A 16,711-nucleotide genomic window follows, 5' to 3' on the forward strand; every position below is an offset into this window, starting at 1 on the left:
AAAGGCCCCTATGCTGCCAAGCGTGGAACTAAGGTTTTTCCCAATTTGATCCAGATTGATTTTTCCTGCCACATTCTTCCCTACATCTGATGTACTGTGCACTCCAGTTGAGTTTTACTTTATTTTCATGTATTGCTCATGCTGTTCCTCCAGCCTGCTATGCCCATCACATCTACTCTGTCATAATCATAAGATAGAAGCCAAGGTGTATAAGCCAAGTAACGCAGCCAGGAAACTTATTTTGATTTCCTAGTCAGGATGAATCACTCCTGCACTCGGCAAATTGCTCCTATCTCTATTTGGCACTTCATGCTTTCATAATTAAAATAATTACATCCGTGTTTTCCCTTAAGGGCATGGATTTTGCCTTTGTATGGCTCACAGCACCTGCCACTTAGGTGTTCAGAAGGTGTTAATTCACCTTGGAGGGTCCCTTTATCCCGGGCCTGCTGATTCCTATTTTTTTTTTTTAAGTAAATTTATTTATTTATTTTTGGGTGCGTTGGGTCTTTGTTGCTGTGCGCGGGCTTTCTCTAGTTGTGGCAATCAGGAGCTACTCTTCGTTGTGGTGCGCGGGCTTCTCATTGCGGTGGCTTCTCTTGTTGCAGAGCACGGGGTCTAGGCATGTGGGCTTCAGTAGTTGCAGCGTGTGGGCTCTAGGGCGCGTGGGCTTCAGTAGTTGTGGCACGCAGGCTCAGTAGTTGTGGTGCACAGGCTTTGTTGCTGTGCGGCATGTGGGATATTCCCAGACCAGGGCTCAAACCTGTGACCCCTGCATTGGCAGGCAGATTCTTAACCACTACGCCACCAGGGAAGTCCCTGTTGATTCCTATTCTTAATAGGAATTAGATTTCCTGCTTTACCTGGTCTCTTCATTTTTCCTGTATCATCCTCAGTGATTTTAGAGGAAGTAGCTTAGAAAGCAAGTTGCTTTCTTTGAGAAAGATTGGTTACTTTTCTGTCAGTCATTCCTAATAAGCTCTCTCTTAATCAAGGGACAGCAATGAGTCTGGTCTCATTTGGATTCTGTGGGAAGGAAGTGTCCTTGAGGAGGAGAGATTGGGGAAGCCTGTCTATAAGATTTCTCTGGAGTGAGTCTGAGTCAGAGATCCTTTGAGGGACTGTGGGTGATACAAAATGAATGAGGACAGCCCAGTGCTTTCTCAGAATTTGCCCAACCTGACACCAGCAACAGAAAAGAGCGGTGGCTGGGTTTTTTCAATAATGTAATAGCTTTCCTCACTTTTATATGGTTGGATGAGTAGATTTGATTTCTCAAATCATCTAATTTAAAAATGTCAACCCAGCTAATGCCTCTTTCTCCTTTATGCCTATGGCAATCATTCATTCAACAAACAGACATTTACTGAGTCCTTACCAAGTGCTGGGCACTGTTCTAAGTGCTAGAATTTGTTACAGAAAAAGGGGTCACTAAGTAAAGGAACTTTAATTTTATTTGCTGAAGAAAGCTTGCAATATTTCTAACTTGCATCCCACCAAAAAGCTCTATGGATTTTTTTAAGATATAATTCACATACCATAAATTTGCCTTCTAAGTGTACTTAAAATTCAGTGATATTTAGTAGATATATTTATAGTAACCATATTATTTATACATATATATGTACATACCTATATAGTAACCATCACCACTACCTAATTTTAGAGCATTTTCATCATGGCAAACAGAAACCCTGTACCCATTAACAAGCATTCCCAATTTTCCCCCCCTCGCAGTCCCTAGCAACTACTAATTATACTTTCTATATCTATGGGTATGCCTTTTCTGGATATTTCATATAAATGAGATCGTACAATATGTGGCCTTTTCTGTTTGGCTTCTTTCATTTAGCATGTTTTCAAGATTCATCCACGTTGTAGCATTTATCAATACTTCATTCCTTTTTATGGCTGAATAATATTGTACAGTTGACCCTTGAACAACATGGGTTTGAACTGCATGGGCCCACTTAAACGTGGGGTGTTTTCAGTAAATACGTACTATAGTGCTACCTGGTCCATGGTTGGTTGAACCCATGGATGCAGAACTACGACATGGAGGGTAGACTGTAAAGTTTTTGAGGATTTTGAACTGCATAGAGGGTCGACGCTCCTAACCCCCAAGTTCAAGGATCAACTGTATAGATATACCACACTTTGTTTATCCAGTCATCAGTTGGTGGATATTTGGGATAGTCCCATTTTTTGACTGTTAGGAATAGTGTGCTACAAACATCTGTGTACAAGTTTCTGTGTGACCATACCTTTTCATTTCTCTGGGGTATATCTTTTCATGTGCTTACTGGCCCTTTGTATATATTCTCTGAAGAGATGTCTAGCAGATCCTTTGCCCACTTTTTAACTGGGTTATTTGTCTTTATTGTTGAGTTGCAAGAGTTCTTGATATATTCTGAATACTAGACCTTTATCAGATATATATGATTTACAAATATATTTTCTCCCATTTTGTAGGTTTTCACTTTCATTTTATTTTTGGCTGAGTTGGGTCTTCGTTGCTGCACGCAGGCTTTCTCTAGTTGCAGCGAGCGGGCTTCTCGTTGCGGTGGCTTCTCGTTGCGGAGCATGGGCTCTAGGCACACAGACTTCAGTAGTTGTGGCATGTGGGCTCAGTAGCTGTGGCTTGCGGGCTCTAGAGCGCAGACTCAGTAGTTGTGGTGCACAGGCTTAGTTGCTCTGTGACCTGTGGGATATTCCCAGACTAGGGCTCGAACCTATGTCCCTGCATTGGCAGGAGGATTCTTAACCACTGCACCACCAGGGAAGTCCCGGTTTTCACTTTCTTGATAGTGTCCTTTGAAGCACAAAAGTTACGAAGGTTTACGCCTATGTTTTTTCCTAAGAGTTTTATAGTTTTAGCTCTTATATTTAAGTCTTTGATGCATTTTGAATTAATTTTGTGTATGGTGTGAGGTAGAGGTCCAGCTTCATTCTTTTGCATGCAAATAATGCATTTGTCCCAACCCCATTTGTTAAAAAGCCTATTCTTTCCCCATTGAATGGTCTTAACACCCTTGTTGAAATCAGTTGACTGTAAGTCCACAGGTTTATTTCTGGACTCTCGATTCTGTTCCATCAATCTATGTGTCCATCCTTAGGCCAGCAGTACAGTTTTCATTACTGTAGTTTTGTAATAAGTTTTGAAAGTGGAAAGTGTGAGTCTTCCAATTTTGCTTTTTTCCCAAGATTGCTTAGCTATTCTGGGTCTTTGACATTTCCATATGAATTTTAGAATCAGCTTGTCAATTTCTGCAAAAAAGATGGCAAAGATTTTAACAGGGATTACACTGAATCTGTAGATCAGTTTATAGAAGATTTCATCTTAACAATATTAAATCTTCCAATCTATGAACACAGTATGTCTTTCCATTTATTTAGATCTTTAATTTCTTTAAACAACGTTTTGTAGTTTTCAGTGTACAGGTCTTGCACTTCTTTTATTAAATTTATTCCTAAGTATTTGAAGTTTTGCTATTTTAAATGGAATTCTTAATTTCATTTTCAGATTGTTCATTGCAGTTGTATAAAAATACAGCTGATTTTGGGAACTCCCTGGTGGTCCAGTGGTTAGGATTTGGTGTTTCACTGCCGGGGGCCTCGGTTCAATCCCTGCTGAGGGAACTAAAATCCTGCAAGCTGCGTGGTGCAGCCAAAAAACAATTGATTTTGTATATTGATCTTGTATCCTCCACATTCAATCACTAGTTAAGTAACCTTGCTGAACTTGTTTATTTAGTTCTTAGAGCTTTTTGGTGGACTCTTTAGAATTCTCTGTATACAAGGTCATGTCACCTGCAAATATAGTTTTACATTGACTTTTCCATTCTTGGTGCTTTTTACAGGCATATCTCATTGTATTGGGTTTTGCTTTATTGCACTTGGTAGAGATGACATTTTTTACAAATTGAAAGTTGGTGGCAACTCTGCATTGAATAAGACTCTTGGTGCCAGTTTCCAACAGCATTTGCTCACTTCATGTCTCTGTGTCACATTTCGGTAATTCTCACAATATTTCAAACCCTAAACCAACAAAAAGATTACGACTCACTGAAGGCTAAGATGATGGTTAGCATTTTGTAGCAATAAAGTATTTTTAAATTAAAGTATGTACATTGTCTTTTATAGATATAATGCCAATGCACACTTAATAGACTACAGTACAGTGTAAACATAACTTTTATATGCACTGGGAAACCAAAACATTTGTGTAACTTGCTTTGTTGCAGTGGTCTGGAACTGAGCCCTCAGTATCTCTGAGGTATGCCTGTATTTCATTTGCTTGCCTCATTTCCCTGGCTAGATCCTCCAGTACAATGTAGAATAGAAGTGATGAGTGCAGACATCTTTGTCTTGTTCCTGATCTTGGGGGTAAAGCTTTCAGACTTTCACTGATAAATATGATGCTAGCTGTGGGTTTTTATAGCTGCCTTTTATTCCGTGGAAGTTTAAGGTAAACACTGCTCTTCTCCATGTATACCATGTTCTGTCGTGTCTCTAGGCTTTGCAACTCTTTCTTCTTCCTTTCTGTCCCTGGCAAACTCAAGACTTACCCTGTAGGGTCCAATCCAAATATCTGAGAATCTTTCCTTGACTGCCTCCAATAGAGTATATCCTGTCCGCCTTAGAGCTGCTACAGCACTTTTTATATTTTTCTGCATTTTCTATATAGGATTGTAATTATTTATCTCCCAGTGTTCTGAGCTCTTGCAGGCAAGGACCATGCCCCCCCCAGACCTGAGGCGGCACAAGACAGTAGTGGATAATCAGTAAAAATCGGTTGCACGGTAGCTGGGCTAGGTTGACTGAATGAGGAGTGGGAGTGGCTTTCATATCACTTCATGTAACTTTTTTTAGGTTAGAAATGTACCCCGTAAATCCTTTTAATTTTGTCCCCAGTAATCCATAATGGCTTTTTCTTGTGAATCCAACTAAAACATTTCTAAGAACTGTTCATGCTTCGTCAGTACAACCTCTCCAAGGAAAGTAGTCATTTCCTTGTTTGCCCATAAATGATCTCCAAGTTCCTGGGGTACCTTCTAAACTTAATATTACAGGATAAGTAATACTTTCTTTCATGGTGTTTAGAATTATTTTCTATCTGGTGTGCGGTAAGAAGATTGCAGGCTCTCAGTTCTCAAGATCTGGCTACTCTAATTACCAGTCACCTCAAAAGTTACGTCTCCAAACCTCAGTCTCCCCATCTGTAAAAGCCTAAGAAATAATAACCATTTTTCATGGGGTTATTGATGACGATCCAGTGAGATCATGTGGTTGGTGAATTTTAGAGCAACTGACAAGATGCCAGTTGTAGCTACACACATTTGTCCTGTCCACCTAGACCAGGAATTGCTTGGGGATGAGGGACTGTATCTTCGTGCTTCTTTGATGCTTCTTGTATGCTATAATTCTCTTTGCCTTTACGTCTTTGGTTGAAGTCAGAGAGACTTGCTGTGTTTCACCTACCCTCCTACAGGAGTTGCTCTAGCTTCCTGAGTGTTTTTATTTTCTTTCCCTGGACCTTTTCCCAGCGGTATGCAGAGAATGGGTTCTTTGAAATGCCTCTTTGACACCATTCCTCACAGTGTGCTTTGGACAGTGTCATTAGCATATAAAGTAACTCCTTGGCTTTACCTGGGCTCTTCCAAAAAGTACTTATCTACCATCCTGTTGGTTCTTACAGAAACTCTGGAGACAGCAGTGAGTATAATCTCTCAATGAGTGTTATCATTGGCAACCCAAAGCTAAAAAGTCAACATTGGAGTCAGTTTGGACTACACAGACACTGTTCTACAGAATGTGTGATGCAGAAGGCCTGGGTTTAAGTCCTCGCTCTGCCTCTTCATGGCAGTTCCTTCCATTTCTCTCATTTCCATTTCCTCAGTAGTTAGATAGGATAAAACTACTGATACCTATTACAGGGGGCTATGAAGATTAAATGAGAAGGGTTCTTATGAGATCTCCAGTGATTATTATCGAGAGCCCAGAAGCATGGCTTAGTTCCTAGAGCTTTGGGCCTGGGGCATGGACTGGCAGAGGGGAAGGAGATAGGAACACCGGTGTTGCAGGGATCTGTGGGTAACAGGGCCCCCCTTCTCTGGAAGAGGCTGGCCTCAAGACATGCTTTTCTTAAGAATTCCTCTCTCCAGGACCTCCTCACCCTTTCCTACCTCCAGGCCTTTGCTCTCCCTATGTCCTTTGAATTGAGAGCTATGTACCTGTCTCCTGGGCCCTTGCCTAAGGTCTTTCTGCCTCTCTGAGTCTCACCTCTTTCAGGAAGCAACCTTTTGATGCTCCAAACCACTGGTCTCTCTTCCTCCTCGTTAATATTACCAGTGTTAGGTGGATTTTAAGCTCCTTGAAGGATGGCCCACGCCCTAAACATCCAGGATGGAACTGGTCTGTAAACCAGGCACAGGAAACATTTGTTTAAAGAATTAACAAATACAACTTTTTAAACACCTATCGTGGGCCACGTGTTGGTGTTTCAAAGTTGCATAAGACAAAGTTCCTGTCCTCAAGGGGCTTACCATCTAGTGGGATAATTTAAGAGGCACTTACAATGTACTATCTGTTAATCCTCATAGCAACCCTTGAAGGAAGCTGGAGGTTAAGAGACTTGCCCAAAGCCAGGCCAGGGCTAGTCAAAGGCAGGCCCTGGCACTGAGGTGGAAGGCCTAGTCTCCTACAGCCCCCTCCCAGGGGGGCCTAGAGACTCACTCCTCACTTCCAAGGGTAGCACGGCAAAGATTGGAAGCAGTTGGGAAGCTGGCCACGGTGTGCATCCCTAGAGAGCTCCAGCTCCAGGATCCAGTTATATCCCAGCTGTCACTTGTTAACTTTGTAACCTTGGGCAAGTTACTGAGTCTCTGAGTGTCAGTTTCATTATCTGTAAAAGAAGAAGAATACTGTCGTGGGCATCCATTGTGTTTACCTGCACAACTCCAGTCCTACTTCTGCCAGCAGCACTCAGGTACTGCTTTCCCCTCCCCAGTTGTCAGTAATAGGGGTGGGGTGGTGTGATACACAAGCTAACCAGTCACTTGCTCTCTTGCCTTTTCTGGCTCCTGGCCTCTTATGACTAGTTCTGCTTTTCCTTCTACTCTGTGAGCTCCGCACCACAACCTGCCCCACCAGATCCCTTTAATAAATTGCCTTTGTGTTTAAGTTCATCAGAGTCAGTCAGTTATGATTGCTTGCAAAAACAAGAAACTTTAATTGATCCAAACACCTACCTTGCAATGTTGTAAGGCTTAAATGATTAAACGAAGTTTGTAAAGTGCCTAGCCCAGTCCTAGCAGCATAGCAAGCAGTGAGTAAGGGGTGGTGGTAGTTGTCTGTAAGTTGACATGGTGGGGGAGTGAGAAGAGGGGGCAGGTGCAGGGAGGGGGAGGGAGATTTTTACTGGTTTGGGTTCCACTGAGAGAAACCTTCCCCCAAGAGACAGTGAGAAGGACAACAGAAGGGAGGGAAGTCCAGGCTATGGTATGCTCATTTATTCAAAATGTCTTTATTGAAACAGAATGATAGAGCAAGAAAGAATGAGGTCTGGGAGGATGTCTTTGGGCATAGGATGGAGCCCAGGCCTGATGGATACAGTGTGGAGCTCCCTCCCTGTCCCCTGACTCTTGCCAAGGAAGTGAGCACAAAGCAGCAAGGAGGAGATGGGGTTGAGGGCAGCCCTCTGAACTCTCCATGGTGACTGGCGTGAGATGCCTCTGAGGCTTCAGGGCAGCCCTGCCTTCCTCATTCAGTCCTCCCGCTCTCCTTGCCAGGGCCTTGTGCCACCTTTCTGTATGGGCCAGCCTTCTGCCAGGGTGCTCGAAGGTCGCTCAGAGGGCAGGGTTGGGGGTGGCAAGCAGTGGAACGTGGTCACAGCGGTTAGGGGGTGGCTGCCGCAGCAGGGAAGGCCGGCGGCACAGCTCCCCATCCCGGAGCACCTCGGGCAGGAGCTTGCGTTTGGTCTCCGGCAGAAGCATGATGCTGAGGATGCAGAGGAGAGCACAGGCCGCCAGCACCACGTGCTGCAGGAAAGCTCCGTGGCCCATGTGGAGGCGCTGGGCTGGGCCACTCAGCCCGCCAAGTGCCCCCAGGGCCATGATCAGGCCCAGGCCTCGGCCCCTGGGAGAGACGGACAAGGCACTGAGCCTGTAGCTGTGGGCCTCACCCCAGCTCTTCTCCAGCAGCCTCCCCTTTTTCATCCCTCAGGCCCTGTCCTCAGCTGGAGACTCCCCTGGCAGCACCCCTGCTCTCACCGGACAGTGGTAGGGATGACTTCAGCAGCAAGGAGGGTGCTGAGGATGCCAGCAGCTTGGGAGGAGAAGAGGCCGAGGACGGAGAAGGTGGTGATGGCAGCCTCGTTCAGATCTGGAGGATCAAGAGATGGAGCGTGTGAACAGAGGTGGGGAGATCATGCTTGGCCTAGTCCCTGCCATCATCCCCTCTGATCCCTAGCCGGGTGGGTCTGGGCATTTACTCATCGGTTGAGAGAACAGACAGGACGGTGCGGCCAGGGGGAGAATTGTGGAAGATCTGGGCAGGGTCTGGTCTGGTTTTGGGAGGCCTGTGCCAGAAGCAGTGGCTGAGCCCGTCTGAGGCACCTCTGCTGGGGTTCCTTTGCTGAGCCCACACCGTGGGGAAGGGAGGATGCTCACAATCCCACAGGCCCAGCAGGGCCAGGGACGCAATGCCAGTGAGGGTCATCGAGAGAAGCAGGATGCCCCGGCGGCCAAATCGGTCCACGGTGACCCCCAGGAAGACGCAGGCCAGGGCAGCTGTGCCGCTGGCCAGCAAGGAGCACAGGTAGAAGTCCGATGGGCTCCCTCCTCCTCCCACAGGCTGGTAGCAGTGACGAATGGCGTGGGCAATAAAGCTGTGAGACAGGGTGGGGAGGCGAAGAAAGGTGTCTGAATCTCCATCTGCAGGCTTTCACAGCCCTGGCTGGCCTCTGTAGGGGTCCTTGGGCTTTCCCCACCTGGCCAGCCCCCATCCCAGCTACTGGCCTGGCCCTTGGCTCAGACACCCAGGCTCACTTGGTGAATCCCAGGATAAGTAGATTTTTCCAGATGTTGCGGTAGTTGAGGAGGGAAGCGAAGGAAAAGGAGGATGTTGCAGGGAGAGGGCAGGTGTTCTCCAGGTCTTGGGAGACAGAGAGGAGCTGTCTGTTAGAAGGAACAGCTGAGAACCCAGGGTCCTCCCACATGGGTGGTAGGGACCCTGGGAGAAGGTGGTACAGCTACAACAGAGGGCACCATCATGTGTGCACACTGAGGTATCACCTGTAGGGACCCCTGTCTCTTACCCTGCAGGGCCTCCTGGGCCTCCTCTCCCAGCATCTGCCCGTGGGGTCGGTTCCGCTCAGCCAGTATCCTCAGCACAGACTGGGCCTCCTCAATCTGTCGCTTCACTATCAGCCACCGTGCAGACTCCAGAAACAGACCAGGCCAGCTGGGGGTGGGGTGGGGGGTACACTGTGAGGCCTCCTGAATCCTGACCCAGGGACGGAAAACTCCCACCTCTGAGGGGCTGGGGCTGGAGCAGGCCTGGACAAGGGGCAATGGAGAAGAGGAGGGGTCTCCAGGCTAGAGCTAGGCTGGAGGTAGAGAGGGGAACGGCCAGACAACAGGTGGAGGGTGATACTGACCCATAAAACAGGAAGAGGATGCAGGGAGCGGTGATCATTCGCTGCAGAAATCGCCAGTCCTTAGAGACAAGGGCCAGGCCCAGGAACAGGAAGTGCCCCCCTACCCCCACCAACTCCCCTGCCAGGGCCACCCGAAGCCTCTGGGTTGGGTCGCACAGCTCCAGGCCTGGAGATACAGCAGGGACAGGGAAGAGAAGCCAGGGAGGAAGGAGGCGAGGGAGAGAAGAGGGGAGAGGGAGGGAGGAGGACAGAGAGCAAGGTCAGCCCCTGAGTGGAGGCTGCAGCCATCGCCTCCCACAGGCCAACCGCTAAGGCAAAGAGTGGAGAGTTGTTCAGTTCTCTCTCCTCCCCCACTCAAACCTGGGAGGGCTCGAGGGTCAGAGTCCCTGGTGGGTTTTCAGCATTCCCAAATTATGGGCCCCTTCACACCAGACCTCTTATTTGACTTTCACATTAACCCTTGTTCAAGGTCATACAGCACTCAGGATTTCAGTTTTAAAATAAGGCTCATTCCCTGACAGCAGTTAAGTCCAGAGCAAGGAAAGCCTTAAAGATCATGGGAAGAGAGGGGTGTGGAGAGAAGGAAGACCCCTGGATCCTTCAAAGGCCTGGGCAGAAAGACAGCTGAGATTCCGGACAGCTGAAATCTGGGGCTGAAGAAGGGACTGAGGGGATCTTAGGGAGCAGTAGGAATGGCCTGGGGATACAGACAGGCAGGCATGAGTCCCTAGGGAAGGAGCTCTGGGGGGATGCCACTCACGCATCAGGTAGACACCAAGGTCAACGCCGGCAAGCAGAAAGCCCAGGAGGAATCGGAGTGCCATGACACCTGTGGAGGAGCCTGCAGCAGCCCCTCCCACTCCACAGGGGCCCACCAGTCCCAAGGTCAGCAACACAATCCCACGACGGCCAAACCTGGAAAGTAGGGAGAGCCTCTGATCACCCAGACTCCCTGGGGGAGGAGTTGCTGGGTGGGGCCCAGCTGCCCACTTCAAAGCTGGAGGTATGAGGATGAGGCCCTGGAGTGAGGCTAGAGAAGACGGGAGAGGATGGGGACCATGGTTGGCTACTGGGCACTGGGGCGAGGCTATGGTTCTGTGGGGGTAGGACCATTGACTCTTGGGATGGGCCTATTGGTCAGAGATGAGGGCATTTCTTCATGGAAGTGAGACCAACCATCAGAATGGATGGGATATTGCTTAGGGGACTTGGAACCATTGGTCCTTGGGCAGAGAGCTATTGGTCAGTGGGGATGGAGCTTGTCTTGCTCAGACTGGTCAGAGGAGATGGGGTCATTGATATATGGGGTTGGAGCTATTGATCTATGGAGGTAGGCCATTGGCCACTTGTCCTTGGGGATAATATTGGTCAGTGAAAGTGGAGCTCTTGATCTTAGGGGACTGAGTAATTGATTTGGGGGGATGAGGCCATTTTTCCGTGGGGTTGGGGCACGGGTCGGTCTACTAATCCGTAGGGGTGGTCAGTGGGGATGGGGCCACTGACCAGAAGATGGAGCCATTGATGCATGGGAATGGAGCTCTTAATCTATGGGATAGTACCATTGATCAGCAGGGATGATCACTAATCTTTGAAGATTGGACCGTTGATCTTTGAGGATGGAGCTATTGATTCATGGGATAGGGATCTCAGTCCATGTGGATGCGACAGTTGGCCAGTAGGGATGAATCAATTAATCCATAGGAATAATCAGTAAGGATGGAGTCACAGACCAGAGGAGATGAGACAATTGGTCAATGATGATGGTCACTGACTATAAGTCAGTGAGGACAGGGCTACTGAGTTGGGCTATTGACTTTGGGGGATAAGACCACTGATCTATGGGGATATAGACTGGGGTCACTGGTCATTGGGAAGGGGGCACCGATAGCCTGAGGGTGAAGCTACTGACCCAATAGGGTGGAGCCATTTTTCCATGGGGCTAAGCTTATTGGCTAAGGTTACTGAATTTAGGAGACTGAATTATTGGTCTTTGAGGATGAGGTTATTATTCCACAGGAATGATGCTACTGGTCTGTGGGTATGAGGCCACTGATGCATAAGGAGGAGCTATTGACCTATGGGTTTAGGATCATTTGCCCACAGGGGTGTGTGACTATTGGGCAGTGAGGATAGGCATTGATTTTAGGGAACTGGATTATTCAATGTTGGGTTGCCTTTGATCCATGGGAGTTGAACTATAAATCCATTTGGATGAGACTGTAGACCAGTGGAGATGAGTTTAATAATCCACAGGGATGGTCAGTGGAGATGGAGTACCTGGTCAGTGGTGACGGTGTCGAGGATCAGAGGAGATGGGAGTTTTGACCCCTGGGAAGAGCTATTGGTTGGTGGGGATGGGTTGTCGATCTTTGAGATGAGGCCACTGATTCCTGGAAATGGGGCTTTTGATCTGAGAGGACCTGAGAGCACTGAAGATCCATGAGGATGGGGCTGTTAGTCTTGGGGGAGGGGTGCTATTGTGGTCACTGATCCATGGGGGTTGAACTGTTGACCCCCATGAGGGTAGTCATTTGTTTATAGAGTTGAGCTATTGGTCAGTGTGAATGGAGCTGTTGATATTTAGAAATTAACATAATGAGCTTTAGGAATGAGGCCTTTGAGATGGAGTTAACAGTCCAGGTGGGTAGGGCTGTTAGCAAGGATGAGTCTATCAATCCATGATGATGGTGAGGGAGGTGCTTGGTGGTGATAGGGATGATAGAGGAGAAGTTAGGATTTTCGATCTGTGGATATAGGGGTTTTGGTCAGTAGGGATGGGGCTACTGTCTTTTGAGATGAGGCCACTGATCCATGGGTCTAGGGATTGGCAAGGAAGGAAGAGCTATTCCCTGTGTGGAAGAGGTATGGAAGGAGTATCTCTTGATGGGGAGTGAAGCTGAGACAGGGGTGGGGCTGCATATCATTGAACAGAAGAAATCCAGAGAACACTGCAGAGGCCACCGAGTCCCCTTCAGCCTCTTGCCAAGGCAAGCTGCCTGGGCCAGCCTCCCTAGCACCCCCTCCTCTCTACTTGCCCAGCCCTCACCTGTCTGCCGGGTAGCCCAGGAACAGGTAGCCAGAGGCAAAGCCCAAGATGAAGAGGATCTGCTCCAGGATCACCTGCCAGCCCAGGTCACACACCAGATCCCACTAGAGACGTGAGAGGGATGGAGTGGGTGTGAGGCCCCTCGCCGGTCGCTCTCGGCCCGCCCCCAAACCCGCGGCCCACCAGGCTGCCTCACCTGGCCGATGGCGTTGGTGGTGAGCACGGGGAGGCCGTTATAGTCCCAGTCCTTGAGGCAGTGGTTGAAGTCCGGCGGGGCGAAGCCGCTGCACGAGGGGTCCGTACTGGTGGCGATGCGGCTGGCGGCGCTGGCTGCTAGGGCGGCGCTGGCGACGCTGACGCCGCTGGCGTTGGGGGGCTGCTCCCAGCCAGAGGCGTTGGGGGCGAAGGCCCCGTAGTGGCAATGCAGCGGGGGCGCCAGCGTGAAGATGGGGTCCGAGGCCATGCCCAGCGCCACAAAGAGCACGGGCAGGCAGCAGAGGCCGAGCTGCAGCTGCTGGCCGCCGCCCAGCGCCCCCACCTGGGCGAGCAGCGCCTCGAAGCTGAGGGGGCCGGGGGGCACGGCCAGCGACAGGCTGCTGCCCATCCCGTCGCCACCCGCGTCGCCCTCCCCATCCCGCTCGCGTTTGCGCTCCCGCTCACCCTGCAGCTGCTCCGTGGGCACCGCATCTCCGAGGGTCCCGACCTGCTGTGTGGGGGGGTGAGGTAAGGGGTGTGTGGGGTGATGGCAGGAGAAAGGTGAAGCGGAGAAAACCGCAGAGTAAGGGAAGAGGCCGGGACCAGCGGGAGGAAGGCGGGCGGCGGAGGAGGGGGCGCAGGAGGAAAAGGCCGGGCGCTTGGCGGGGGTGCTGGGAGATGATGGCGTAGCCCCCAGGGCGCGGGCACTTACTCCATTGGGGCTGGGGGTGATCTCTACAGTGCTGTCGATTTTGCTGCCGCCCCCGCCATTGGGCTCGGGGGTGCCGGTGGCCACCCGGGGAGCCAGCTTGCCGACCGCAGGGGCCCTGGCGGCCCGCACCGAAAGGATGCACTGCCCTCTGGCCCAGTGGCGCGCCCGGTGCCCGGACACAGAAGCCGGAGAGACCCTGCTCTGCAGCTCTGCAGCCGCGGGCGCCTCCTTCGTCTCTGCGATCTCTGCGCTGCTTTCCCCTCCCCTTCCTCCAGACTCTCCTCCCCTTCCCACGTCAGCAGAACCTTCGGTCCAGACTCTTCGTCAGAGAGAGGAAGGGGGGCCAGGGCCCAGCGGAGGGAGAGGATGGGGCTCTGTCTCCGTTCCCTGGGTCTGCGGACCATTGCGGTATAAAGGGGGGGGGGGGAAAGACCCTGAAGGATAGTAGATCCCAGGCAGATGCCAGCAATTCCTCCTTTGCTTCCAGTTCTTCCTTCTCATCTACCCATCCATCCACCTACCCACCCATCCATCCATCCATCCACTCATTCATCAGTAAAATTTATTAGGTGTCTGCTATGTTCTGGCCTTGTGCTGGGCTTTGGGGATAACAGGATGGACAAGACCGACCTTGGAGTAGCTTACTGAGACAGACGGGTATACTGGAAATGATGATACGGGGCACGCATATGGTGGACTGGGCTGGGCACTGTGCTCAGCCTTGGCCTTAGTCCTCTACAAGACCACTTGTCTGGTTTCACCACCCCCTCCCTGGCTGAGTCTCCATCCTTTCTCAACAGCATTTGGCACTGTTGGCCACCCCTTCCTCTAACCACTTTTTTCCTTGGCTGCTAAGTCCCACACTCTCCTGGTTTTCTTTCTCTTGCTCCTCTTTTCTCTACTGCAGGCTTCTCCTCCTCCTCCTTGCCATCATTCAGTGTCTGTGATCTTCAGAGGCTTGGTTCTAGGTCCTCCTCTCATCTCACACTGTTCTTTCCACCTCGGGAATCTCACCTGTGCCCACGGCTTCGATCACCCCCAATATAAACAATCCGAGCCAATACAAACCTGATCCCCAGATCTACATTTCCAGTTCCCACCTCTCTTCTGAGCCCCAGACCCATGAAGCCATCTCTTATTTGACTTCTTACCTTGGATGATTCACAGGGATCTCAAACTCAATACATCCAAGACCAAACTCATGTTTTCCCCCAACCCCCCACCACCCTGGTTGTCTTCTAGTGCTTCTTTCCTCACTGAATGGCACCCTCATCATCCAGTTGTGGCCAGATGCTCAGTTGACTGCCCTTGGAGCGCCCTCTTCCTTACCCCCATGTCAGATCCTTTACAAAATCCTGTCCGTTTTACTTCCTATATAGTTCTCAGATATTCTGTTTCTCTCCAACTCTACCACCACTAGTCAAGCTACCTGCTGTACAGACTGCTTTAGCCTCAATTCTTAACCAGTGTTCTGCATCTGCTTTGTTTCCATCCCTTTTCCCCATCTGTTGTTCATAGTGCAGACAGAGTGATCTTTTCAAAATGCACATCTGGGACTTCCCTGGTGGCACAGTGGTTAAGAATCTGCCACCCAATGCAGGGGACATGGGTTCGATCCCTGGTCCAGGAAGATCCCACATGCCGGAGCAACTAAGCCCGTGTGCCAAAACTAATCAGCCTGTGCTCTAGAGCCCGTGAGCCACAACTACTGAGCCCCCGTGCCACAACTACTGAAGCCTGTGCGCCTAGAGCCCGTGCTCCGCAACAAGAGAAGCCACTGCAAGGAGAAGGCTGCGCACCACAAAGAAGAGTACCCCCCGCTTGCTGCAACTAGAGAAAGCCTGCGCGCAGCAACAAAGACCCCACGTAGCCAAAAAAATAAGTGTATCTGTTCATGTCCCTTTCCTACTTAACAGCCTTCAATGTCTTCTCACTGTCAAGGTAAATACTAATTTTCTAGATATCTCAAACGTGACCCTGTGCTCTCTGCAGCTCCACCTCACATCTCTCCCCAAACTCTCTGCGCTCCAGTCACACTGACGTTCTTTCAGGTTTTCCAGTGCCACGGGTCCCTTGCATTAAGCTGGTCTTTACACCTAGAAGGCTTCTCCTCCCCCTACTCAGAGTGTGATTTACAGACTACCAGCAGCTGTGTAACCTGGGAGCTTGTTAGAAATGCAGAATCGCAGCCCTTTGAGTCATAATCTGCATTTTAACCAGATCCCTAGGTGTATGTACATTAAAGTTTGAGATACACTTCTCTAAGAGACTTGATATCTAATAGGTACTTTATTCTCTAATTCCAGGGAAGGGTTGAAAAGGCATGTCCTATCAGTCTCAGCCGGGAAATCCATTCTCTCTTGTCTCCACTGAACCACACTTATAATTTGCCTCCTCTGTTCAGAAATTTTCTAAATATGGGAAACTATTCTAATGCAGTAAGCAGCCTCACACCACTTTCCCTCCCCCAACTCATTTGAGCATCTCTTCGGGATTTACTTTTGGTGCTGTCACAGCCAACATTCCTTGGGGGTTTGTTTGTGTCCTCGTGTCTGTCCTGGAATTATAATCCCTTTAACTTTCTGTGGTGCTGGGCTGTTTACATGCATTGTCTTGTTAGGGACTCACAATAAGCCTGCGAGACCATTATGTTCATCCTCATATTAAAGATGAAACCAGGACTTGGAGGGACTGACGGGATTTACCTGCAGACATATAGGTACATGGAAACTTGCACAGAGACTTCTGACTCTAATTCCGGGCTGATCTCTTGAAATTCTTTCTGGAAGGTGATGGAGGATGGCCCCTGTTACAAGTCTTCAACACCTGGGGTAAATTTTGGTGGCCTCAGAATCTGAAAATGAGTTTCCTTTTGAGAGTGAAATGAGAACAAAGAACCCAAAATGGAGGAGGCAAATGCATGGGGAAAGGGGCCAAGGGACTAAGAGTGTGATTGAATTTTGGGGTGCTTCCAACGCAGTCACTGTGCCAGAGTAGCATCTTGGGAAAGCAGAACTGAAGCAATGGATCTGTGGCTTGGACTACTTCCCTTGTGGTAAATGGCTGGAGTGATCCCCTATCTAAGCCATGGCCCATTAAT

At 49.4% G+C, this 16,711-nt stretch overlaps 1 protein-coding gene across 4 annotated transcripts; it reads right to left on the reverse strand.

The window, feature by feature from the left end:
* Window positions 1-7,304: 7,304 nt before the first annotated feature.
* SLC22A17 (solute carrier family 22 member 17) lies at window positions 7,305-13,855 on the reverse strand. 4 transcript variants are annotated; one of them, XM_024753263.1, is made up of 10 exons: window positions 13,612-13,827; window positions 12,901-13,407; window positions 12,705-12,808; window positions 10,419-10,573; window positions 9,659-9,824; window positions 9,317-9,462; window positions 9,048-9,153; window positions 8,616-8,887; window positions 8,271-8,382; window positions 7,305-8,136 (listed from the first exon to the last, which is right to left on the reverse strand). In XM_024753263.1, exons 2-10 carry the CDS (start codon window positions 13,306-13,308, stop codon window positions 7,848-7,850), a joined length of 1,758 nt encoding a protein of 585 aa, XP_024609031.1. In that variant the 5' UTR covers window positions 13,309-13,407; window positions 13,612-13,827; the 3' UTR covers window positions 7,305-7,847. The 4 variants fall into 4 exon arrangements, with proteins under 4 accessions (XP_024609031.1, XP_024609030.1, XP_024609033.1 ...); XM_024753262.1 differs by having other exon boundaries at window positions 12,901-13,410; XM_024753264.1 differs by having other exon boundaries at window positions 7,510-8,136; window positions 8,670-8,887; window positions 12,901-13,410; window positions 13,612-13,855.
* Window positions 13,856-16,711: the final 2,856 nt, after the last annotated feature.

This window comes from Neophocaena asiaeorientalis, unplaced genomic scaffold (assembly GCF_003031525.2).
Source record: "Neophocaena asiaeorientalis asiaeorientalis breed wild unplaced genomic scaffold, Neophocaena_asiaeorientalis_V1.1 scaffold1186, whole genome shotgun sequence".
In the NCBI taxonomy this organism is placed as follows: Eukaryota; Metazoa; Chordata; class Mammalia; order Artiodactyla; family Phocoenidae; genus Neophocaena; species Neophocaena asiaeorientalis.